Genomic DNA, 19,313 nt, shown 5'->3' on the forward strand with positions numbered 1-19,313 from the left:
CTCAAAGCAGCTGCAACACCTCACCAAAACAAAACATATACTGATGGCCATTGTTAGACCTCAGGAAGAAAAAGTGTCCTAAACAAGAGGTGCAGGAAAAAACAAAACAAAACAAACAACCTCTGCTGTGTGAATTTATTTCTCATTGACTTGAAGCAATGTGTGCATTTGAAAAAAATTTCAGATGCTGTTGCCAAGACTCATTTTTCAGCCCAATTGCACATATAAGACAACAATAAATTTCAAGAATGATAGCATACACAAAAGACATTCAGAAAATAGTATGTTGATCAATAAAGCTTTTCTTTCCCCAACCCCAGAAATGCAGCCTGAAAACTTTTTATCAACACTTGAACAGGAGTTGCAACAGAAAACCTTTGTGGCATTTCTCCTGTTGGTGGCTTAAAAGACAGTGATAAGGTTTAAGTCAAATGATGCTTCCAAGGTGATTAAGAGTAGAAACAGGGTGTTAAGACCTGAAAAATGAGGTCTGATTGTAAAATACATTTGGTTACTTTACCCTAAGGGCAGGAAAACTTTTCTCTTACTGAAAGATTTGTTTGGCTTTTGGGCATATTTGGCAGACCACACATTCAACACATACAAGTGGGGTTTTTTTATTTTTGGTTAATTTTTAAGAAAACAGGAAACCAGCATGGCCAGAGAAGAAGAGTTGTATGAGGCTGAGCCATAGGTGAGTCTAGCCTGCAAGGCATAGCTCCCTGCCCTTCCTAATCTAAACATTGTTCAGCTTCTGCTTTTCTGGGAAAGAGCCTAAATCCACAAGTCATCACAATGTGGCCTTTCAAGAAGGTTCTCATCATGGAGGTGTGTTCAAATGCCTCTGCCATGTTGGGTTGGGAAGAACTGAGCACTGCAGTAAGGCATATACTGAAGCACATGTGAAGAGTGCCTGTTTTTTAATTGGACACTTCACTAAAATGGCTAGATTTAACCCCTGGACAATAGTAAATGGAAACAGGTTAAAAAGTTTTGATTTGTTGCAGACAAGACTCTCAGTATGGACCAACAGTCCCATAAAGCAGAAATAACAGTACTACCTCAAAAATCTATGGTGGTATGTCTAGGGTGAGGAAGAAGTTCCAGTGCAGCATCCACAAAAGTGAGAATTTGCTTTTAATAACATCAGTAATCCACTAAAAAAAAAAAATCAATTTACAGATTTAAATTATTTTATAATTTAACAAATCACAGACAACATGAAAATCCTTGGCTATTTTAAAAGTGCATCTGTAACCAAGCTTCCCTGTAGTGCACAAAACAGGCCTATTGATAACTGTAATCACATTGCAAATATGAAGGCACTAAGGCTTTGGGAAAGCATTGTTTTTCACAAATTGTGGCCTGATAATAGTGATCATCCTAGAATTTCAACTATGTATTTTTTCCATTGCATCTAGAAGCTGCTATTTTCAGTTTCATTTCAACACATTTAAGATTATGTACATCTATAAAACATCAAAAATACATTGCTTGGAGCTAGACTTGAATGCTCAATTCTGAAAAGCAGTAAGCTAACTAAAAGCCTGCAAGTGAGTTCATGTGGCCAGCCACGGCTCTGGTAATATCAAAGAACTGAAGGGTCATAGAAACAGCTTCTGTCCCTTCCCCCTCCTGTCCCTGAGGACTGGTCCCACAGTCAGAGGTCAGGCACAGTAGCTGGGGTTGCTGTGAGGACGTGTGTGGCTGCTAGCTATCCTGCACCTGCTCTGCAAATAGAAAGAGGACTGTGATTTTGAATGCTACTAAGCGACATACTTAAGAGCCTTTAATATATTTCAAATGTTTAGCTCCAGCTTTTTTCATTTGAAGCTGTACTTACTTCCAGAGGACCTCCAGCTGTAGCTTGATGGTGCCCAGTTCAGTTATATCCACAATGATTGCCTGAGGCTTGGTTGTAAAGAAGTTTACGCTGTCACATGTCACGACACCAACTAGAATAGTGGCCAGTCCTCGCAGCTCTGTCACCTGCAGGGACAAACATATCCATTTTCATCTTACCAGACAATCTGAAGTCATGTGCATGGAAAGGAGAACACCCAGGCTCAGATCTGCTCTGAGGCCCACAACAAACTTAAAACCTTGATACTCAGTTCTGGGCTCCTAAACTGTCGAGAACCAGTATCCCCACAAGGAATATGGCATAGGTGGCTAGCAAAGTAGAGAGGAGTTTTATGAGTGGAGGAGACACAGGGCTGTACAGCACTTCTGACAACAGAATCTGGTAGACTATGATTTTAAGAAAAAGTTAGTCTGAAATTTGGAAATTCTAGCTCTAGCATATGTACAAGTAGTTGTCATTTATAACACAGTCCAGCGTCTACCTGTTAGAACAACACTCAAAAATATATATTACAGGGAAGCGTATTAGCCTGCCTACACTAGATTATTTCAGCTCTCAATTGCCTAAAGGATCTGAAAGCACAACTCTCTGCATCCACCGTGACCTTCCTAACTGTCCTGAGCTCAGCTGCGGACCAAAATCGGAACTTGTAGGTGTTAGTCCTTTCCTCTAGCTCTGCAGGTAGCTGTGAGTTTGTTATCAATGCAGTTACAGGCCCACATTTTTTTCCAGCCTGGCATTTTGCTTCTTCAGCTACACACAAAAAAAAAAAAAAAAATCTAATGAAACATTTGCTATAAAATCATACGTCCAATTGAAGTTCAAATTATTCTAGAAGCACATAAAGCATCAGTCACAGCACAGAATTTTACCACAAGTGCCTGAAGTCCACTTTGGGATTTAGTTACATACCTCCTTTAACAGCTAGGAAAAGTTTTGTTGCTAGGCTCCTCTTGGAACACTCTTTGGCACTTCTCAATTTTTATTTTTTTTTTTTTTTAAACCTGCTATGTATTTGTACTGGTTGAAGATTATTAAGTACAAAGTGGAAAGAACGGGAGGGTGTGGAGAACATTAGTCAGTAGACTTTCATAAGCTGACAAAGAGTAAAACTATAATTGTCATACAAAGTAATACAACTTTTTAAAACTGTTATGGGAAAACAGGGGTCTGAATTAGCCTCTCACCTGATCTTCATTGTGCAGTGGCAGCAAAAAAACACATTAGAAGCACATTTCCAAAGGCTGTACTGGCAAGATGCCAAAGAGTCTCTCCTATGTAACCCTGTTCTTACTGCCAGATAGGAGGGAACATTGCAATAGCTGCTTTAACACAGCTGCCAGAACTCAAAACCCTGCACTGGCACGGTTTCCTAGTAGAATAGGATCCAGCAGAGCCTTCCATCTCAGCTCTGTTCAGGCTGACAGGAGTCATGCTGCAGAGCCCAGCCCACGAAAGATGCCAGACTACACCAGAACCTGTGCCAGTGGCAGCTGCACGAGGGTCTATGAGAACTACACGCTTCCCCCAAGGAGTGCCCAGTGTCACCCACGTATCACAGGCCAGTAGCACTGGTCCCTTACTGTTAAAGATATGCCTGCTACTGAGGCACTTTTTTAAAAAAAAAAAAAAAAAAGTCAGAACTCTAAATAAAGATATAAAGTACAGACAGTTTGTAGCATATAAATATCAATGGTTCTTCACAGATAATGGAGCATCTCTGGAGTAAAATATGACAAAAGAATCTGCAGTGCAACCAGATAAAGGGCCATTTGAACTACACCTTTAGAACATATATGTACAATGATAAGTTTTCCATACACATATTTCTCTTTTTCAATAGAAAACAGAACTCCAGGTACTTAATATTCTACATGGGTAAATTAAATAACATATACATACACATCTTTTTGTCTCCACATTTAGATTTCACCCTAGAAAATCTCAGATATTGATCTAGGACTTTTCTAAAAACAAACAAAAAACAAAAAAAAAAAAAAAAAAAGACAACCAACCAACAAAACAACCACATATACCAGACTTCAAGAATATGGGAAAGCAGATGCACCAATTCAGTTACGAGTGCCGGGAGTAAAATTAAAACAGAAGTGGATGTCTGTTCAGTAAGCAGAACATTGATTAACTGCCATGTTTACATGGCTAGGAAAAGAAAACTACCTCAGAATTTTGACAAACGCTTGGTAGCCTAACAGGTAAGTAGTATGGCAGAAGACCTGTTAACCCACTGATTCCAATCCAACCATTATACACCACACCTTGATTTCAAACTTCTCATGGAGATTGGGTATAAAAATCTTTTCTTCCTCATCCCATGTTTGGCTGTCATCGGTCTCAATCTTGCCTTTCAACCTCCATTTTTGGCGCCCCAGTCGCACAAAGACCTAGAAACCACAAAGGAAAAAGGATGTTGGGTCAACATATCCCAGAACATTCCCTTCAGCCCATAGGCCTCACACTGTTCCAGTACTGCAGAAGCAAAGCCATTCCTTTGATCACTATACATTTAGGAACTTGGATAAAGCTAGGAGATTGGAGTCATGAATTCAGGTTGCAGGTTTTAACACCTCAATTCAGTGCCAAATGACACGTCCCACCCTTTCTAGAAGAACTGCAGAACTACATTGCATAGCAAGTGTAGTGGTACTGAAATACAAGGCACACTGGAATTCATTTGGAACTGTTAGAAGTAGGAGAGTAACTCAGTAAGATACTAAGATGCATTCAAATCATGCCAAGGGCAACCTTCCAAGAAACAGGCAGAAAACTGTTACTTGATTCCAGAGCAACTTTGAAGACAAAGGTTGGTTTTGATAGACAGTCACTGCCGTCTTTTAAACCCTCCCGTAACACTTGAGTCACATCTTTCCCTCTTCAGTCTCAGAAGGCAGAGTAACTACTGAAGTCTGGTTTTCTGCTCCCCTTCTACATGTTGCTCTCCTGTTCCTCTACTCTAAACTCACAGCAGTAAAATAAAGGACAAAATGAATTGGTGTATACTGCACCTCATACTGGTCCCCCGGGCAGAGACGTGCAAAGCCCACCAACCCTGAAAAGAGAAGGAAAACTCCTAATACTTGTAGAGTTTTACAATGTCCCCCCAAAGCCTCAGCTTGCAATGAAGTGACTATCTGGCTAACATTCCCTTGTGCTCAGCTCTGTGCAGAAGCTATGCCGCTAGTCCAAAACACTCTTAGGACAAACATTCATTATGCTGAGGAAAAAAAGCTTGTCAGCTTTTGTACTCAAATACAAAAACCCATGGCAGATCTGTTTTACAATGCTGAAGCAAACAGAAGTTTGCCAAACTTCTGTTCAGGGTCTGATCCAGAAAGCCAGTGGAAGCAACTGACCTTAAATAAACGGACTCTCAAAGGATCAGATTGCTGCATAGAGACCCCCAAATCAATTGATGAATCTTGAATGAAACAATAAAGGAACATACCTTTCATCTTCAAGTGAAACTCTCCCAAATGGACCTCCAATGCCCCTTCTATAAAGCACATATCCTAGAAGAAAGACCAAAAAGTCACTATGACTGAAAAGCAATGCAGAATAGCTACCTTCCCATACATGCCACTTTCTTAACTCATCTTTAACAGACTTTGGCTTTTTTTTTTTTTTTTTTTTTCACTGCTCCACAGAAGAGTAGAACTGCTTGAGCGGTTCACTGTCAGTTACCTTCCACTGCTTGTTTTGTAAAAATAGCATAGCTTATTCATCATTCAATTCTCATCCCATTACTTCTGGTGAAAGTCATAATGGACCCCAGTATTAAAGCAGAAATTCAAAGGAATTTTCATTTGTCTTCTTGAATGCATGAAGCCAAGCTGACTAGGGGCAAAAAAGAAAAAACAAACCAACACATAGAATTCAAGAGCTTTGCCTGTAAGGTATTTATCTCAAGCTTCAGGTCACATTATGTACCTGTATTTCATTCACATCTTAAGTTTTTAACCCACACCATTAAAAAAAGAGCCAGCAGCAAGTCCTGGTACATTTTTTGCTAAGGAACAGTCAGGTCTTCACTATCCCTGTGTAGTATTTCCTACCTCTGTGCACTCTTGGAAGTTCTTGTAAAGCTCCACAAGGCTCTCTCTGGAGGCTTTGGTGGAAGGAGACAAGGAAAAGGCATGTTTCATATTAGTGGCCCCATCTCGTAGTCTGCACTGGATACAGTAAGCTTCATAGAGTTCTTCTACCTTTAGGATTTGGGGGATGGAGGAAAGAACGAACAAGAATTACCCCCAGCACAGTTTTAATAAGTTTTGAGAAGGAACATCAGCAGTTTTTCCTGGCAAAAAAACCCAACCAAATCCCATCATCATAGTATTGCAGAATGCTACAACTCCTGCATTTTACAGGCTGATTAGAGTGCAATGGCTTGCAGACATTCCTGCAAAAAAGCATAGGATATTGAGAAACAGTTTGCTCTGCTATTATCAGACTAGAAGACAAGGAGTAGAGTAACACTTTGTTCAGGGAAGTTACTTGGGGAGCAGGAAATCAATTCCCTCAATACGCCTTTAGCTATGTCAGAGGAGAGGTTTGATTCTTTGGAAGCAGAGGGCAGAAAACAGACATGGACTCTACAGAATTGCCCTTTTGACCCCTTGTGGGAAGGGGGAGAGAACACGTAAGTCTTCGTACAGCAGCATATTCTGAATAAACTGGCAGAGTATGCAAACTAGTTTCACAGGCAAACTCAGGTTGGGTTGCACCCAACATTCAGCCTGAATAGAACCATTCAAGAAAATAAATAAATAAAAATCACCTCCTTCTGTAAAAAGAGTGGTCACAGCTTTCAGAAAGTACCCAGCATTATTCCCCTTCAGATGAATTATAAGAAAAATATTTTTTATTTAGATGGTTTGCTTATACAGTAGTGTAAGCCTTACATGTACAAGATAGAAAACCCCTTACCTTGCTTATGTGAAACTCCAGTTTTCTGATGTATCTCTCCACAGAGCGGATTTGCTTTTGAAGAGGGGAAGAGAGAAGGAAACCTGAGAAGTTATTTCCTAAACATACCTTTAAGTAACACAGTAGACACATCATCAGTTTTTCTGCGTTTGCAACATTTCACCTCATCCTCAATAGTCTTACCTTATCCAGGTCATAGTAGAAAGCCTGAAAGAGAAATAGCACAGGCTGAACAGGAGAGCATGGTACATTTGTGTATATTAGTGACACTTTCATATTTACTGCAAGACTCACTACGCATATCTTAAGTTACACTAAATTAAGACACAGTGTTTACTACAAAAAAAGACAGTTCAACATCTTTAGAAGTAGTTTCATTTTCTGTTCATTGTTGGCTGTTTTTCACAGATGCTTGAAACGAGATAGTAAGAGTCTCATTGGTCATGGTACCTGGGAGTTTCTGATTTTTTTTTTTTTAATCTAGATATTATTTCCCAAATGAAAGGCAAAGTTAGATCTGCAAGTTGTCTTTTCATTAGCACTGTTGCTGAAGGTACTTCTAGGGAGCTGTGAACACAACAGAATCCAAGTTGCTAAGACACATTCACCAACAAAGCTCTATCTTTATTGCCATTTCTGTCCATACAGAAACAAACACTGATGACTAAATAGACATGAGACACCAGTAATAAAAGAACCACAATCTGAAGAACACTGCTGGATGCTGAAAGTGTGAAATTCCAAGTTAACTTGCTTGGTAAATTTCTGATTGGGATGGCTTGCTGGATCTTACCTCAGTGTTTTAACTGGAAAACCCCTGGAAGCCCCAGATGTGAGACAGCATCTATTTTTGTGACTTAGAGTCATGTAAGTATTTAATATTAAAAGCCTCTTACCAATCTGGAGTTCCTTTTTGTATCTTTGTGTCGACCAGAAAGATAATCCAATTCAGCCTGATGTGCTTCCAAGTATTCACTGGAGAGGAGGAAAACCCAGTGTTACATTCTTCTGGTACATTCATTATAACACCTTCCCAAAGAATTTTTCAGCAGAATGTTACAAAGCAACTTCCTTCTCTAGAAGACTTCCCTTGTTTTACTCTCTGGCGATGCGAATTGCTATACAGGGGTCAACAGATGAGAAAGGGTAGTTTCCATAGACAAATATTTGCCCTAAATTCAAGAGTCACTCCTAGAGGAGCATCTGTACAGAATGAGTGCCAGCAGATACTGAATACTGTTACCTAACATTTAAAGATGCTGTACATTAGGAATCCTCCTGAATCCTTTTTACTCCTCCAAGATGTGGAATACTACAATGCAATTCAAGGAGGCCACCACACCTGCATAACACATACACATTCACACACTGCATTCAGACATTCACTATTTCTTATTTCCCTTCATCTAAAATAGATCGTTCAAGTGCAAGATAGGCTTTATTCTGGGAATGCAAATCAAAACAAAACAAGACAGTAGAGCTGGAAGTACTACTAGAGGCAACAGAAAAGCAGGTATGTAGGAGGAGAACAGTAAGTTCTAATACACACATAACCCAGCTCACAGATCTCCTTTTCAGATTTCTCTAACTATTCCTCTTTGGCTTTCTGGAACCTTTTCTGCAAGGTAGAAGATCAGTTCATTTGTTGAGCAAGTCTTTTCTTACAGTTACTGAGGAGTAAGAATTCATCAACCAGCTCCATCTTACAAAGTCAAAGAATTGCAACATGAAACAGACACACTACAAAACAGAGTTCATAGAAGTACTCCACATGTAAGGCAAGGCATACGTCCTTCAGTGTTTTAGTGAACAGAGCTAAATACCACCTTTTAGTACACTAGATAATTTCTTAAATTAACTATTACTTTTTCTGGAATGGGAACTATTTTGCAAGGTGTGAAACACTTAGTGCCGGTTGGCTTCTACAGAGTTGCCTGCATGCAAGGGCTGTCCCTTAGGAGTTCCCACAGGGCCTTAAACTATTTCTGCTGAAACCATCTTCTTCCAACTTTGCTTTTAACATGAAGCAGACTTCAGTAACATTTTCCTCTTATGCTTAAAAGGGAACAAGAATCACCTGGTAAATACTACATAATAAGACACAGACTCTGAGCAGTCAAAATAACTTCATTTTAGACAGCTACACTTCTTCACATTTGCTTTGATGCATTTAATTTTCTTACTTTCACAGAACCAGTTCCCCTAAGACACCCAGTGGCTCCAGCATTCAGCTGTCTGCTCTCTACACCTGCCTATTAACAGCTTAGTACAGAAGTAGCCGAGGCTGGTGACAGAAGAGAGTTCCCTTTCCTTTTAGAAGAGCTTCATCATTTAGATTTAAGAATGTTAGAATTGCCAGCTTGATGGAATGGTACCCAGATGGTTAACAGAATAGTTATTGGAATGATACCCAGATGGTTACAAAATAAAGTTATTTGCTATAGCTATAAAGAAACAGGCACGTAAAACATGTTCTGTACTAAAAATTCAAGTCACTCCAGCACCAAGTGGACGTAGTCTGCATCTACTTAAAATTTGGACTTTGTATTGCTATTTGATACAGTTGTTTTCTGTAGGTTACTTTAGTCAATTAGTTAGCTACTCAGTTTTGGCAGGAGTCTGATCATATGGCATTCCCTTCAGAACTGGAAAAAATTCTGATCCACTTTATGGTTTTTCCTCCTTAAGTTCTGATAAGTTCTAAACTCTACAAAAACATTTGGTTTCATTATTTGTTTTAAATTTAAATCCACTAATAAGACATTGATTGATATTTTTAGGGCTCAGACTCTATAGTCTTTTATTGGAATAAAAATGTGACACATCTGAGTTTACAATGCATTATTACAATGCATTTTATATTTTTTGCTTAAGACAGCAAATTATGATCAGAATTAATACAGTAGCAAAATTCTGAGGACAACAGCAACATACATGAAAGAACAGCTAGTAAGATGCCAGCAGAAAGAGCTACGGGGTTTACAAATCCAAGGAAATGTATTTTATCTTCTGATAGTAGCTGCAGGGTGTAAATGAAGTTCCTATGACATTAGACTAGACCCACCAACATCAACTGTAAGATTTAAGATGTGTATTTTTATATAATAAGATTTGAGGACTCAGTTAAAGGTTGATCAGTTTTAATCACTGATGGAGGCAAACAGCACTTACCACCACTTCCCTTTTGGTCTGTTATACCACAAGAGCAAGCTCATCCAGGTTTTATTTGTCATTTCAGCATCGAATATTATCAGCATTTCTATGAGGCAACTGACAGCTTCCTCAAAGACCGAATACCCTAAATTCAGATTGCCAGCCCATCATTTGATCTCTTATGTCTGCTGCATACACCCCACACTTGCCAGATGGAGACAATGGACAAAATTGGTCTTTAGCCTTTTCACTCAATTCTGTACTGATGCAACATTGACTGTGCAGTCAACAATAATAAAGACTCTGAAATAGTGCTACATTTAAAGCAATATAATGTTATTTACATTGCCATAAGAAGATGGAGTTATACTACAGCTCCATTTCATCACCTCAAGTCAGCTGGAGTTTTCAGGTGGATCTGCTTAGACCTTACCCTTACCACAAGCACCCAGAGATAAAAGAGTATCTGTAAACTCAAGAGTTTAATTCCATTAAAAGAAAGAAAGAAAAAAAAAAAAAACAAACAAATCACAACCCACCTCCCAAATATCTAACTCCTAAGTGTTCTCTAATTAGCATAGGGAGAATAGAAATGGTTTACCAACAGCCTCCCCACTGTGTCCTTGCAGGACACACCCTCGCTTCCAGACTTGGTTCTAAGTCAGCTTTTTGAGTCAAACTCCACACATCAACCTCTCCAGAAACTTTCTGCCAATTGCCCCCCGGCCCCGATCTGGCTGGGCCATCCCTATCCAAGTCTCTCCTTGATCTGCAGACCTCCTGCCTGCCACCCTCTATGCTCTGAAAGCCTCCCTTTCTCAAGGGATGGAGAATTGCCCCACAGAATTCTACCTGTCACCGACTTTTTAGAGAAGTGTAACAAACTAGGAACAAACAAAAACATCAGAGCACTTTGTTTACAAGCAGACTGCCTGAGAGTGAATGAAACCTGTTTTACAAGGTCCCAGTGTCTGGGAAAGTCACAACATAGGTTTAGAGATGCCAGAAGGAGATAGCAAACAGTGATATACAGACTTAAGCAGCATAACTAGGTAAGGCAAATTACAATATTTAAATTGTCCTTACTTAAGTCCTTTCTTCAAAGCTTCAAAAATTTTCTTCACCTGCAGTGGCTTTGGATCCCAGATGACTGCCCCCTTCTGCAGGGAATTATAAGCCTTCGGGGGTTTCAGTGACATTCTTGATCTCACTGAACTTCTGCTGAGAGATTTTCTGTAAAAAAAGAAAAAAAAAAAAAAAAAACAAAAACCATGGGAAAGATGCAAAACCCATTCACCTGGGAGAACAGAGATGCCTAACCCACAAAGCTTCTGGGCCACAAGTCATATGTCCAATCCCATATATCTTTACTCAAAAAACCAAAGTTCTTGGGACACACTGAGAATACTTTCAAGGATAACATCAGAAAGTTGAGGCACAGTCCTAAATACCTAGTGCAGAAAGGCTTCAAGTTCTTTGACTTCAACAATAATAATTTCAACAAGAAACACCTCCTTCTCCAAACCTGACACAGACTCTGAGAAGCCTTTCTAAATAAAGAAAAATTGTGCAGGTCCCCATTTCTTTGGGAAGGTGGGGGGAGAACTGAGCAAGAAAAATAAAAGCTCATTTTTATAACAGGTTAATAACAAGTTAATGTTCATACTGCTAGCAATTGTCTTAACAGACACACATGGCAGCTAGCTAAAGTTTCTGTGTGCACATTCACACTGGTTGTTGGGTCAAAGAACTAGTCAACTAAGCCACACTGCAGGACAAGGACATTCCCATTCTAACTCTCACCTGCAATACAGGAAAACGAAACAACAAACTTTTGATCTGCTCAAGGTTTAACTGATAAAGCTAACATAAAAAGCCTTCAAAATAGCTATTTCTTTGCCTGCACTCACCATCCATTTAAATGGTGGCTTAAAGCCCTACCATGTTTTAAAAAGGCAAGCACCTAAGCCCAGGCTGCATACAAGATATAATTATCAAGGTGTTTTTTCGGTGTGTAACACCTCGCTTACTTTTAAAAGCAACTGAAAAACCAAAATTAAATATTGTTTCACACAGAAGTCCCCCACAGAGCCTTTTTTGTGCTAACCTAAAGAGTTAGAACACCCCAAGCCATTAGTTACCACTATCTACAACATTTAAACCAGAAAATGAACTCCCTGCAAATGGTTCTTCGCATTGTGAGATTCCTACCTAGCTTATCTTTATCTATATACTGCTGTAGATCTTAGGTTTTTTTATAAAGTTTTGTTATTATTCCCAGTAAGTCAAGCCTCTAAAATAACATTACTTAAAGAAGTTTCCCATTCAACCAAACCAAGCCAAGCCAAGCCAACTGGTTACTCTCAGAGAAATTTTCCACCTTGTCTACAATCTCTATCCTAAATTCAGCTCACCTAGAAGAATGATGAGCTTCAACAGGCTTAATAGCTAGCCACTGGCTGTTTTAAGTTCTAAGCATGTGACTGAAGGCCTAAAGAGATTACTGAGCTTGGTGATTAAATCCTAGGCCCAGCACACCTGAGAGCTGTCCCCAGACCTATCACAGAATCCTTTGAGTAACTACTTTAATTACCCTGGTGCTAAATTTCCACCTAACTCAATTTTTTAACATATAGTCTGCAAAAAATCTGATAAAACTAGGTGTTGCCAAACATTACTGGATATTTAATTTCTTCACCCCAGTGACTATCTTAGTTTTTTATGGTGGCATAATGTAAAGTATTAATTAACCAAGCCATTTGGAGATCTGTTTATCTATAACGAGGAACATACCTGTTAAATTAGAAAATTATATTAATATTGTTTTCTTTCTAAGATTATGAGTCTTTGAGTATTCCATGCAAAGTGAGAGGGTTTGAACAGGAATAACACTGGAAGGGACAGTCTAGCCAATAACAGCAGTTGAAAGAGTCTCCTAGCAGGATCATCACTTAAAATTTTTTCATGCAAAGAAGGTAATAGCATCCAGTTCCATGCTTTAGATGAGTACTCTAATTAGCAAGATACCATAAGGAAGATATAAGATAATTCTATCTTTTGAAATTAAAAAGCCCAAATTACTCCTGAGTTTTGTTTATTTTTCGAAAGAAAAGGACTTTGATATTTACCTTCAGGGTTTTGGACTGCAGATCCTAAATTCAGGAAATCACTTTCCTTCGGTTGAAAGTATAGCATCTAAGCACTGCATATGGATAGGTTGAGATTTAAAACTCACCATTTCCCTCAGTATCTCCTACTGACTGATGTAGCCCATATGTACTCAGTGCACTGATGTTAAGAATCCCATTTTCATACATTTCATAGAAAAGTTAAGTGGCTGACATGGGCCTTTAGGGATAGTAGCTAAAAGCTAGATGCTATGTTGCTGCTATTCCTTGTGAACTTGATAATTTTAGTATCAAATTTCCCACTTTTTAGATAACAGTAATAATATTTACTTCCTGTAGAGACCATTGTAATGAAAAATGAAATACTGTGTCTGACTGAAAGCCTCAAAAGGAAGTTGCTAAAGAAATGCAAAAGTATATTTAGCATCTGCTTAAGAATCTCCATGTGGACCTGATTTGTGTGTCATCCTTTGGATAGACCTTGCACAGGGCCCCTGCAATCTCTGGCTGTGTTTTGCAACAGTGCCTGAGGGAGAGATAAGTTAGGAAAGGATGATTAAAAAATTTCTTCACTATGCTGGGGAAGACTCGTGGGTGTTCACTGGGCTGTGACTATCTAGTACACAAATTTTCCTTATTTCAGTGATTCCTGAACAAAACTGTCTGTCTAAACACTTAAATAATGAAAAGCAACATCATAAAGAATGCACAGATGCATTTGCTTAGAAAACCTTTGCAGTTAAAAGTAACAGATTAATCTTAATGGACTCTTCTGTTTGGAGCATTCTTACCCTGCTGGACTGTGCCTTTGTTGGAGAAACAGCTGTTCAATGATTTTCCTGGTAGATCCTTTCCCTGCTAGAACTCCCACTATGTACTTGAGCTCAAGTCTGTTTATATAATTTGACAGTGTTTTTCTCAAGATCTTAGAGACTGGTGTGATTTTAGACATTCAATCTTTGCTAGGTGTAATACTGTTTTTCAGCTTTCACAAAAAATTAATTTATTCAAATGTGAAGACTTCTTGATTACATTACAATCATGCTGGAATTTCATTTTTGCTCACGCCGTGTTCAACTAAAAGGTGAATTCAGTCATTTGGTTCTTTGAAAAGATATTTCATGACATAAGTCAAGTATTTTACTGATACACAATAGGATACTTTCCAATACTTCTATGTGATACTGCTAAATGATTCACTTTGTTATTATTCTAGCATGCATTGGCAGTCAGAGATTATATTAATTTTCCATTTATAGATCATATCTTCTAAAAGTACTCGACAGGCTATACAGGGATCACTCAGTTCGGAAAAAGAACGAGCACTTCTAGTGGAAAAGCTGCAGATATTTACATAGAGCAATGCTACACAACTTGTGATAAGCATAAAGGGAAAAACAGTGCAGGATGGATTAACAATTACGGAGCTCGACTGGAGCCTGGCCTGCAACCTCGGCTATACTATAGAGCTGTTACAGATAGCAGCGACTTTGCAGTGGCCTTCTTGGCCTGTTTGTGATCCTCCCTTCCTCGCATTTGTGGCATTGCCAGAAAGCAGCCCTTATAATGCTGCTCTGCTTAAATAACCCCAGGAGAACTTGATTTGGGTTCAGTTACATGTTTTGTCAGGATTCACTACTAACATCCCACCTTTTCAAAGGCCTATGAGATTTTTAATTACCACAACTATTCAGAAGGATTTAGTCAGAAAACATGAGTTACTAGTAGGCTGCTAGCAGGAAGGGCTGCATCCCTTTTAAGGAACAATTTCTACACGTAGATGCCTTAGGTTAAAAAATACATTCACAGTGCCTAATGTCCGTTGCCCAAACAATCAAGTGCTTTACTTTTTGTAGTACTTACGCTAATTTTCTGCTTTGCACAGTGCTGAATCCAGTGAAGGAACAACTCCTGCTGATACCACCCCCATCAGCAGGAGAGACAAATGTGAGTTTGACCGACATGGTTGCCAGTCAGTAAGTCTACTGGCTTCTGAAATAAACAGAAAAACAGATGAGTTAAAATCTTCATGGTAGTTTATGCTTGTGCTGCTGCAAGTGCTGAGCTGCTTGGAAGTAGAAAGTCAGAACAACAGACAGTAGATTAAACAGAAAAGGAAGACTTGTCTGTTATACACGTTTCCTCTGTTGCCATCCACAATTCACTTAATAAGGGACTGAATAGTCTAAAATTAAATCTCTCATGCCCTCTTCAATTTCTGATTGATTTTACAAACTCACTATGAAAAACCCAGAATAGCCTCAATTCACAGGCTTTCTATATTTCTGATTTTTAAAAAAACCCTGTAATTGTCCCACTGCTTAATGAGTTCAGGCCAACCAGTGTATTTGCGAATCAGTACGGATGCCAGAACAATACTTAAGCTCCAGACTTAGTCGGGTCCAAAAAGCAGTTCCTTGCATCTGTGCAGAGCCACACTGAAGTCAATGGTAGAATTGGCTGAGTGTGGTACTTAAGCCCAAGGCAGAAGTCTGGTTTCAACAGTAAATTTCAGGTTCATGCTCCTCCTCTGGCAGAATTTCTCTTGGATTGCTCTCTTCTGTTTTCCATCAGTCAAACTCTTTTGCTTTCTGGAGAATTGTGTTCTCTGCCATATGTCTACAGAATCCAAGTTACAATATAAGTAACAGACATATCCTTCAAAGCAGCTGTAGAAAATCACCCAGACAGTTAATGTACAGAAAAATTCCCTTCCTTCCCCCCTCAAGCTGGTGTAATGTAAACACCACAACTGAGTAAAATGGAGTAAAACAAAGCTGGAGTGTCTATTTGTAGAGAGAAGTACAAACTCCAGGAAAGAGCTCTACATGCTCCATGCAAAAGTTTGTCCTGTATTACAGAATGTGCTCTGAAGAACAGTGAGCTCAATCTATCAGAGTAGATACTGGAAACAAACATCCGCACTCAAGCCCTTTGCCTGACCCTATCCCACCAGCATGGCTACAATTAGACTAGAAACCCAGAAATGTCAAGATAAGACTTTTCCTGGCTCTGCCACTATCCCGGAGAGCAACCTAACTCAGTGCTCTTCCAGACTGCATATAAAGAACTGAATGGTTAAGTATACTTCCCGGGAGGAGATTTGAAAGTGTTTTGCTAATTCTGGGCTAGGCTACAAGTACAGGGAATTACTGTGAGTGACTATGCTTTAGGTATCATTATCTACCAATGCAGTAACAAAAACTGTCATGAATTTCCACAGGCAGAGATCCTGCAGTGAGACCTGACTATTTCATTAGAAGCCACTCAGTCCATTCCCTGGGCTGAGGTCTGACTCCCCATTTCTTTGCCTGTTCTACAGGCTGTGCCAAGCTCATGAATACATCTGTGAAAACCAGGCAAAAGACTTTAGAACAAGATGCGAAAATTATAAATTTGAGCCAAACAGCTACCTGATTTACAAGCTAACTAGTTTGTCAAAAGAAGTGTTGGGCATGGCTTGGTATTTTGCATCTCAGTTCATCGAAGTCCACATGACTCCATAGCTTCAGAAGTATCAATAGAAATCTGTCACATGGAAAAATGTAGGTATATCTAATCACCTTTTAATCAAACTGTATAGCTTTAATCAACTGTACATTCTCTTGTCTTGAAAGGATGCCTCCTTAACACCCTTAATCAGAGATTGTACTTGCATCATATCATAGCTGAAGTTTCAAAATATTTTCCATTCTTTCTTCTATTTTTCAGATGCTTACAAGTCTGTGAACAGTCACCCCATCAAAAGGATCATTAGGCTGAAAAAAACATGCAACTTACTGAAAAATGTAATTGCATAACAAGCTGTTAAAGGAAGAAATAAAAGGAATAGCCTCATGGTTATTGACCACATCCCTCATCAAGTCTAAGCCAGATTCCCAGGATCTATTCTTCAGCTCTCTAACCTCGGAAAAATGGTTCATGAGTAAAAGGGAGGAAGAAAGTACAGGAAAAGCTTGTCTAATTTTATAGGACTACTAAAACCTGCATAGCATGCGACTGAAAGCCTTTGAAGCATATAGATATGACACAAACAAAACCAGGCAGACCCTTGGCAGGGAACAAAAAATTGAAAATAATGAGAGGACCCCAAAGTAAAAATCTGTGGTACTAAACTCTGGATGCGAGGAATTAAGTTGGAAATTTAGAGACCCCCAAAACTCAGTTGGTAAAAGAAATAAATTGCTTAAATTGCCTAGACTTGATTCTGTTGCCACATGTGTTTTTATAAATGAAATATAATTCTGGACTTCAAGAAGATACACTGTTGCAAATTAGTAGAAATGAGAGATGAATCGGACCTCACTTGCACATAGCCATCAGCATTTAAAAATTCCCATGCATTGTTTGTTTTTTTTTAACTGCGCAAAGCTCAGTCTTCAAGGACACTGACTGTGTCATGTTCTGTTGTAATGCATAGCTACATTCAAAAGCAATTCACAAGCACATTTCCACAGTTCCCTCTCATAAGAATGAGGAGAATTTAAATAATGTTAGGAAAGCACCATTAAAGGGCTTATCTTTTACTTTGAAATAATGTTGACAAAGTACACACCAGCACATATATTTTTTGTAGCAACCCAGAAATCTTACAGCTCATTTCACACTTCTGAGTAGAAGACCATAAGTCGGATGTCAAGACAACATTTTGTTTATAAGAAAGATTTATAAATGGAGTTGTTTAAACAGAGGGTTTTGCTAGCCACAGTGTCTGTATAAAAGTGCTGAGCTACGTTACAACTGCCCCTGAGAAAAAGCATCTGGACACATATCAAATTCAACTCTCCCTCTAGGCTAGAAATAAATCAGATAAGGACCCCCGACAAAGCTGAGTTCAAATCTGTCTTCAAACCTGTAACCTCTGCTGTGTAGGCCAATGAGTCCAAATCTCATAAATACAGGGATTATACCCTGGGGAGCAGAGGAACTTCCTCTCTTTTAATCTTCCCAAAAAGCACAGAATGTGAATACGGTAGCTAGCTAGGGGCTGGCATATGTAGAGCACAAAAACATCAGGCCAAGCTGAAGGAGTCTATTGCCAGGGGCAATAGAAACACCAAACTACTGGAAAAAACAACGAGTCCTGAAAAAGCCTTATAAAGCTTGTCAGTCTTAAAAAGACCTCCAAACTGCAAGGTACTAGTTGACTCAAACATTTAATATGTGCAATTTTGTAAGGTTAAGACTTCAGGTCTCAGAAATGTATTTTTAACATAAATCAAAAGAGTAGTTTTTTCAAATTAAAGTAGTATGTTTGTTTGTCCCTGTTTCAATGATTTGCCATAATAGATCATTAGCATTTAACTGTCAGTGTTACCAGCTATTGAGGCATGTAGGGCGGAACATTTGAGCTTCTACTGAGCACTGAGTACGCTCAAACTGCATGTTCTGCTTCATCTCTGTTAGTATTAGGATATTCCTCAAGCCAAATGACCTTCATCCTCTACAAACAAAAAACTGGTGCCTGTTTGTGTTTATGGCTAAACTTTTCCAGTCCTAGTCACATATTTAATTGTTTCTGGGCACAATGGTTTCAACAATTTTATGAGGGAAATATGACTCACTGACTTGCAAAATATTTCTGCTTGTGTTTTGTACTTTAAATTAGTAGCCATGTTTTTCTTTTAGTATCTCAAAGAGGTTCACTTGAACTTGGTGAACTCTTGCTAGAGTATGGTATTCATGTTTACTTAAAATTCGTAATGTTCCAATTGTGAATGACCAGTTGGTTGAGACACACACTTGCTCCTAGTTGTGTGTCTGCAAAAACTGTACCAGACTCTTCCCTTCAGCTGATTGTGGACACGCAGATCGAGTTGATAGCCTAACAAGTGGCTCCATACCTCACTAGGACGGCAGCACCCGCTGCTCACTGGCTTCGGCCAGCGGCAGCTGCCTATTAAAATGAAAGCCAGTTTGAAATCAAGTAAATTATTAGTCACTACAGAAAATAAACACAATGACTGAACCCAAACTATCAAATGTCAATCACTTCAATGTCTTTGGATCGTGTTTGTGATTCTGGATACATTATGTGATCATAACAATTTGTCTTACACTGCCGGATGCCAACTTTCTCCTTACATTTTTGTTATTATTGTTGTTATTTTTATACATAATTTTATTTGTAAATATTACATTAGCTTTACTTGGAAGGACAATAGAGTCATTTTATCTTCTAATTGTGGAAACCAAACACAGTTGATTTAATTTTGTATTATCACAAT

General features: G+C 38.9%; 1 protein-coding gene across 9 annotated transcripts in view; it reads right to left on the reverse strand.

Annotated features, from left to right (window-relative positions):
• The window catches only part of RIPOR3 (RIPOR family member 3), a 55,103-nt gene that overhangs the window by 18,910 nt on the left and 16,880 nt on the right, over positions 1–19,313 (reverse strand). For all 9 annotated transcript variants that reach the window (XM_032993633.2, XM_009968346.3, XM_032993631.2 and 6 more), the window contains 10 exons: positions 14,950–15,078; positions 11,045–11,191; positions 7,702–7,780; positions 6,989–7,012; positions 6,806–6,859; positions 5,935–6,084; positions 5,328–5,391; positions 4,888–4,931; positions 4,141–4,266; positions 1,844–1,989 (listed from right to left, as the gene is read on the reverse strand). In XM_032993633.2, the coding sequence (XP_032849524.2) occupies positions 1,844–1,989; positions 4,141–4,266; positions 4,888–4,931; positions 5,328–5,391; positions 5,935–6,084; positions 6,806–6,859; positions 6,989–7,012; positions 7,702–7,780; positions 11,045–11,191; positions 14,950–15,050 (935 nt within the window). In that variant the 5' untranslated portion in view covers positions 15,051–15,078. The remainder of the gene's footprint in view (positions 1–1,843; positions 1,990–4,140; positions 4,267–4,887; positions 4,932–5,327; positions 5,392–5,934; positions 6,085–6,805; positions 6,860–6,988; positions 7,013–7,701; positions 7,781–11,044; positions 11,192–14,949; positions 15,079–19,313) is intronic.

Source organism: Tyto alba, unplaced genomic scaffold (genome assembly GCF_018691265.1).
Source record: "Tyto alba isolate M040663 unplaced genomic scaffold, T.alba_DEE_v4.0 Super-Scaffold_33, whole genome shotgun sequence".
Taxonomy (NCBI): Eukaryota; Metazoa; Chordata; class Aves; order Strigiformes; family Tytonidae; genus Tyto; species Tyto alba.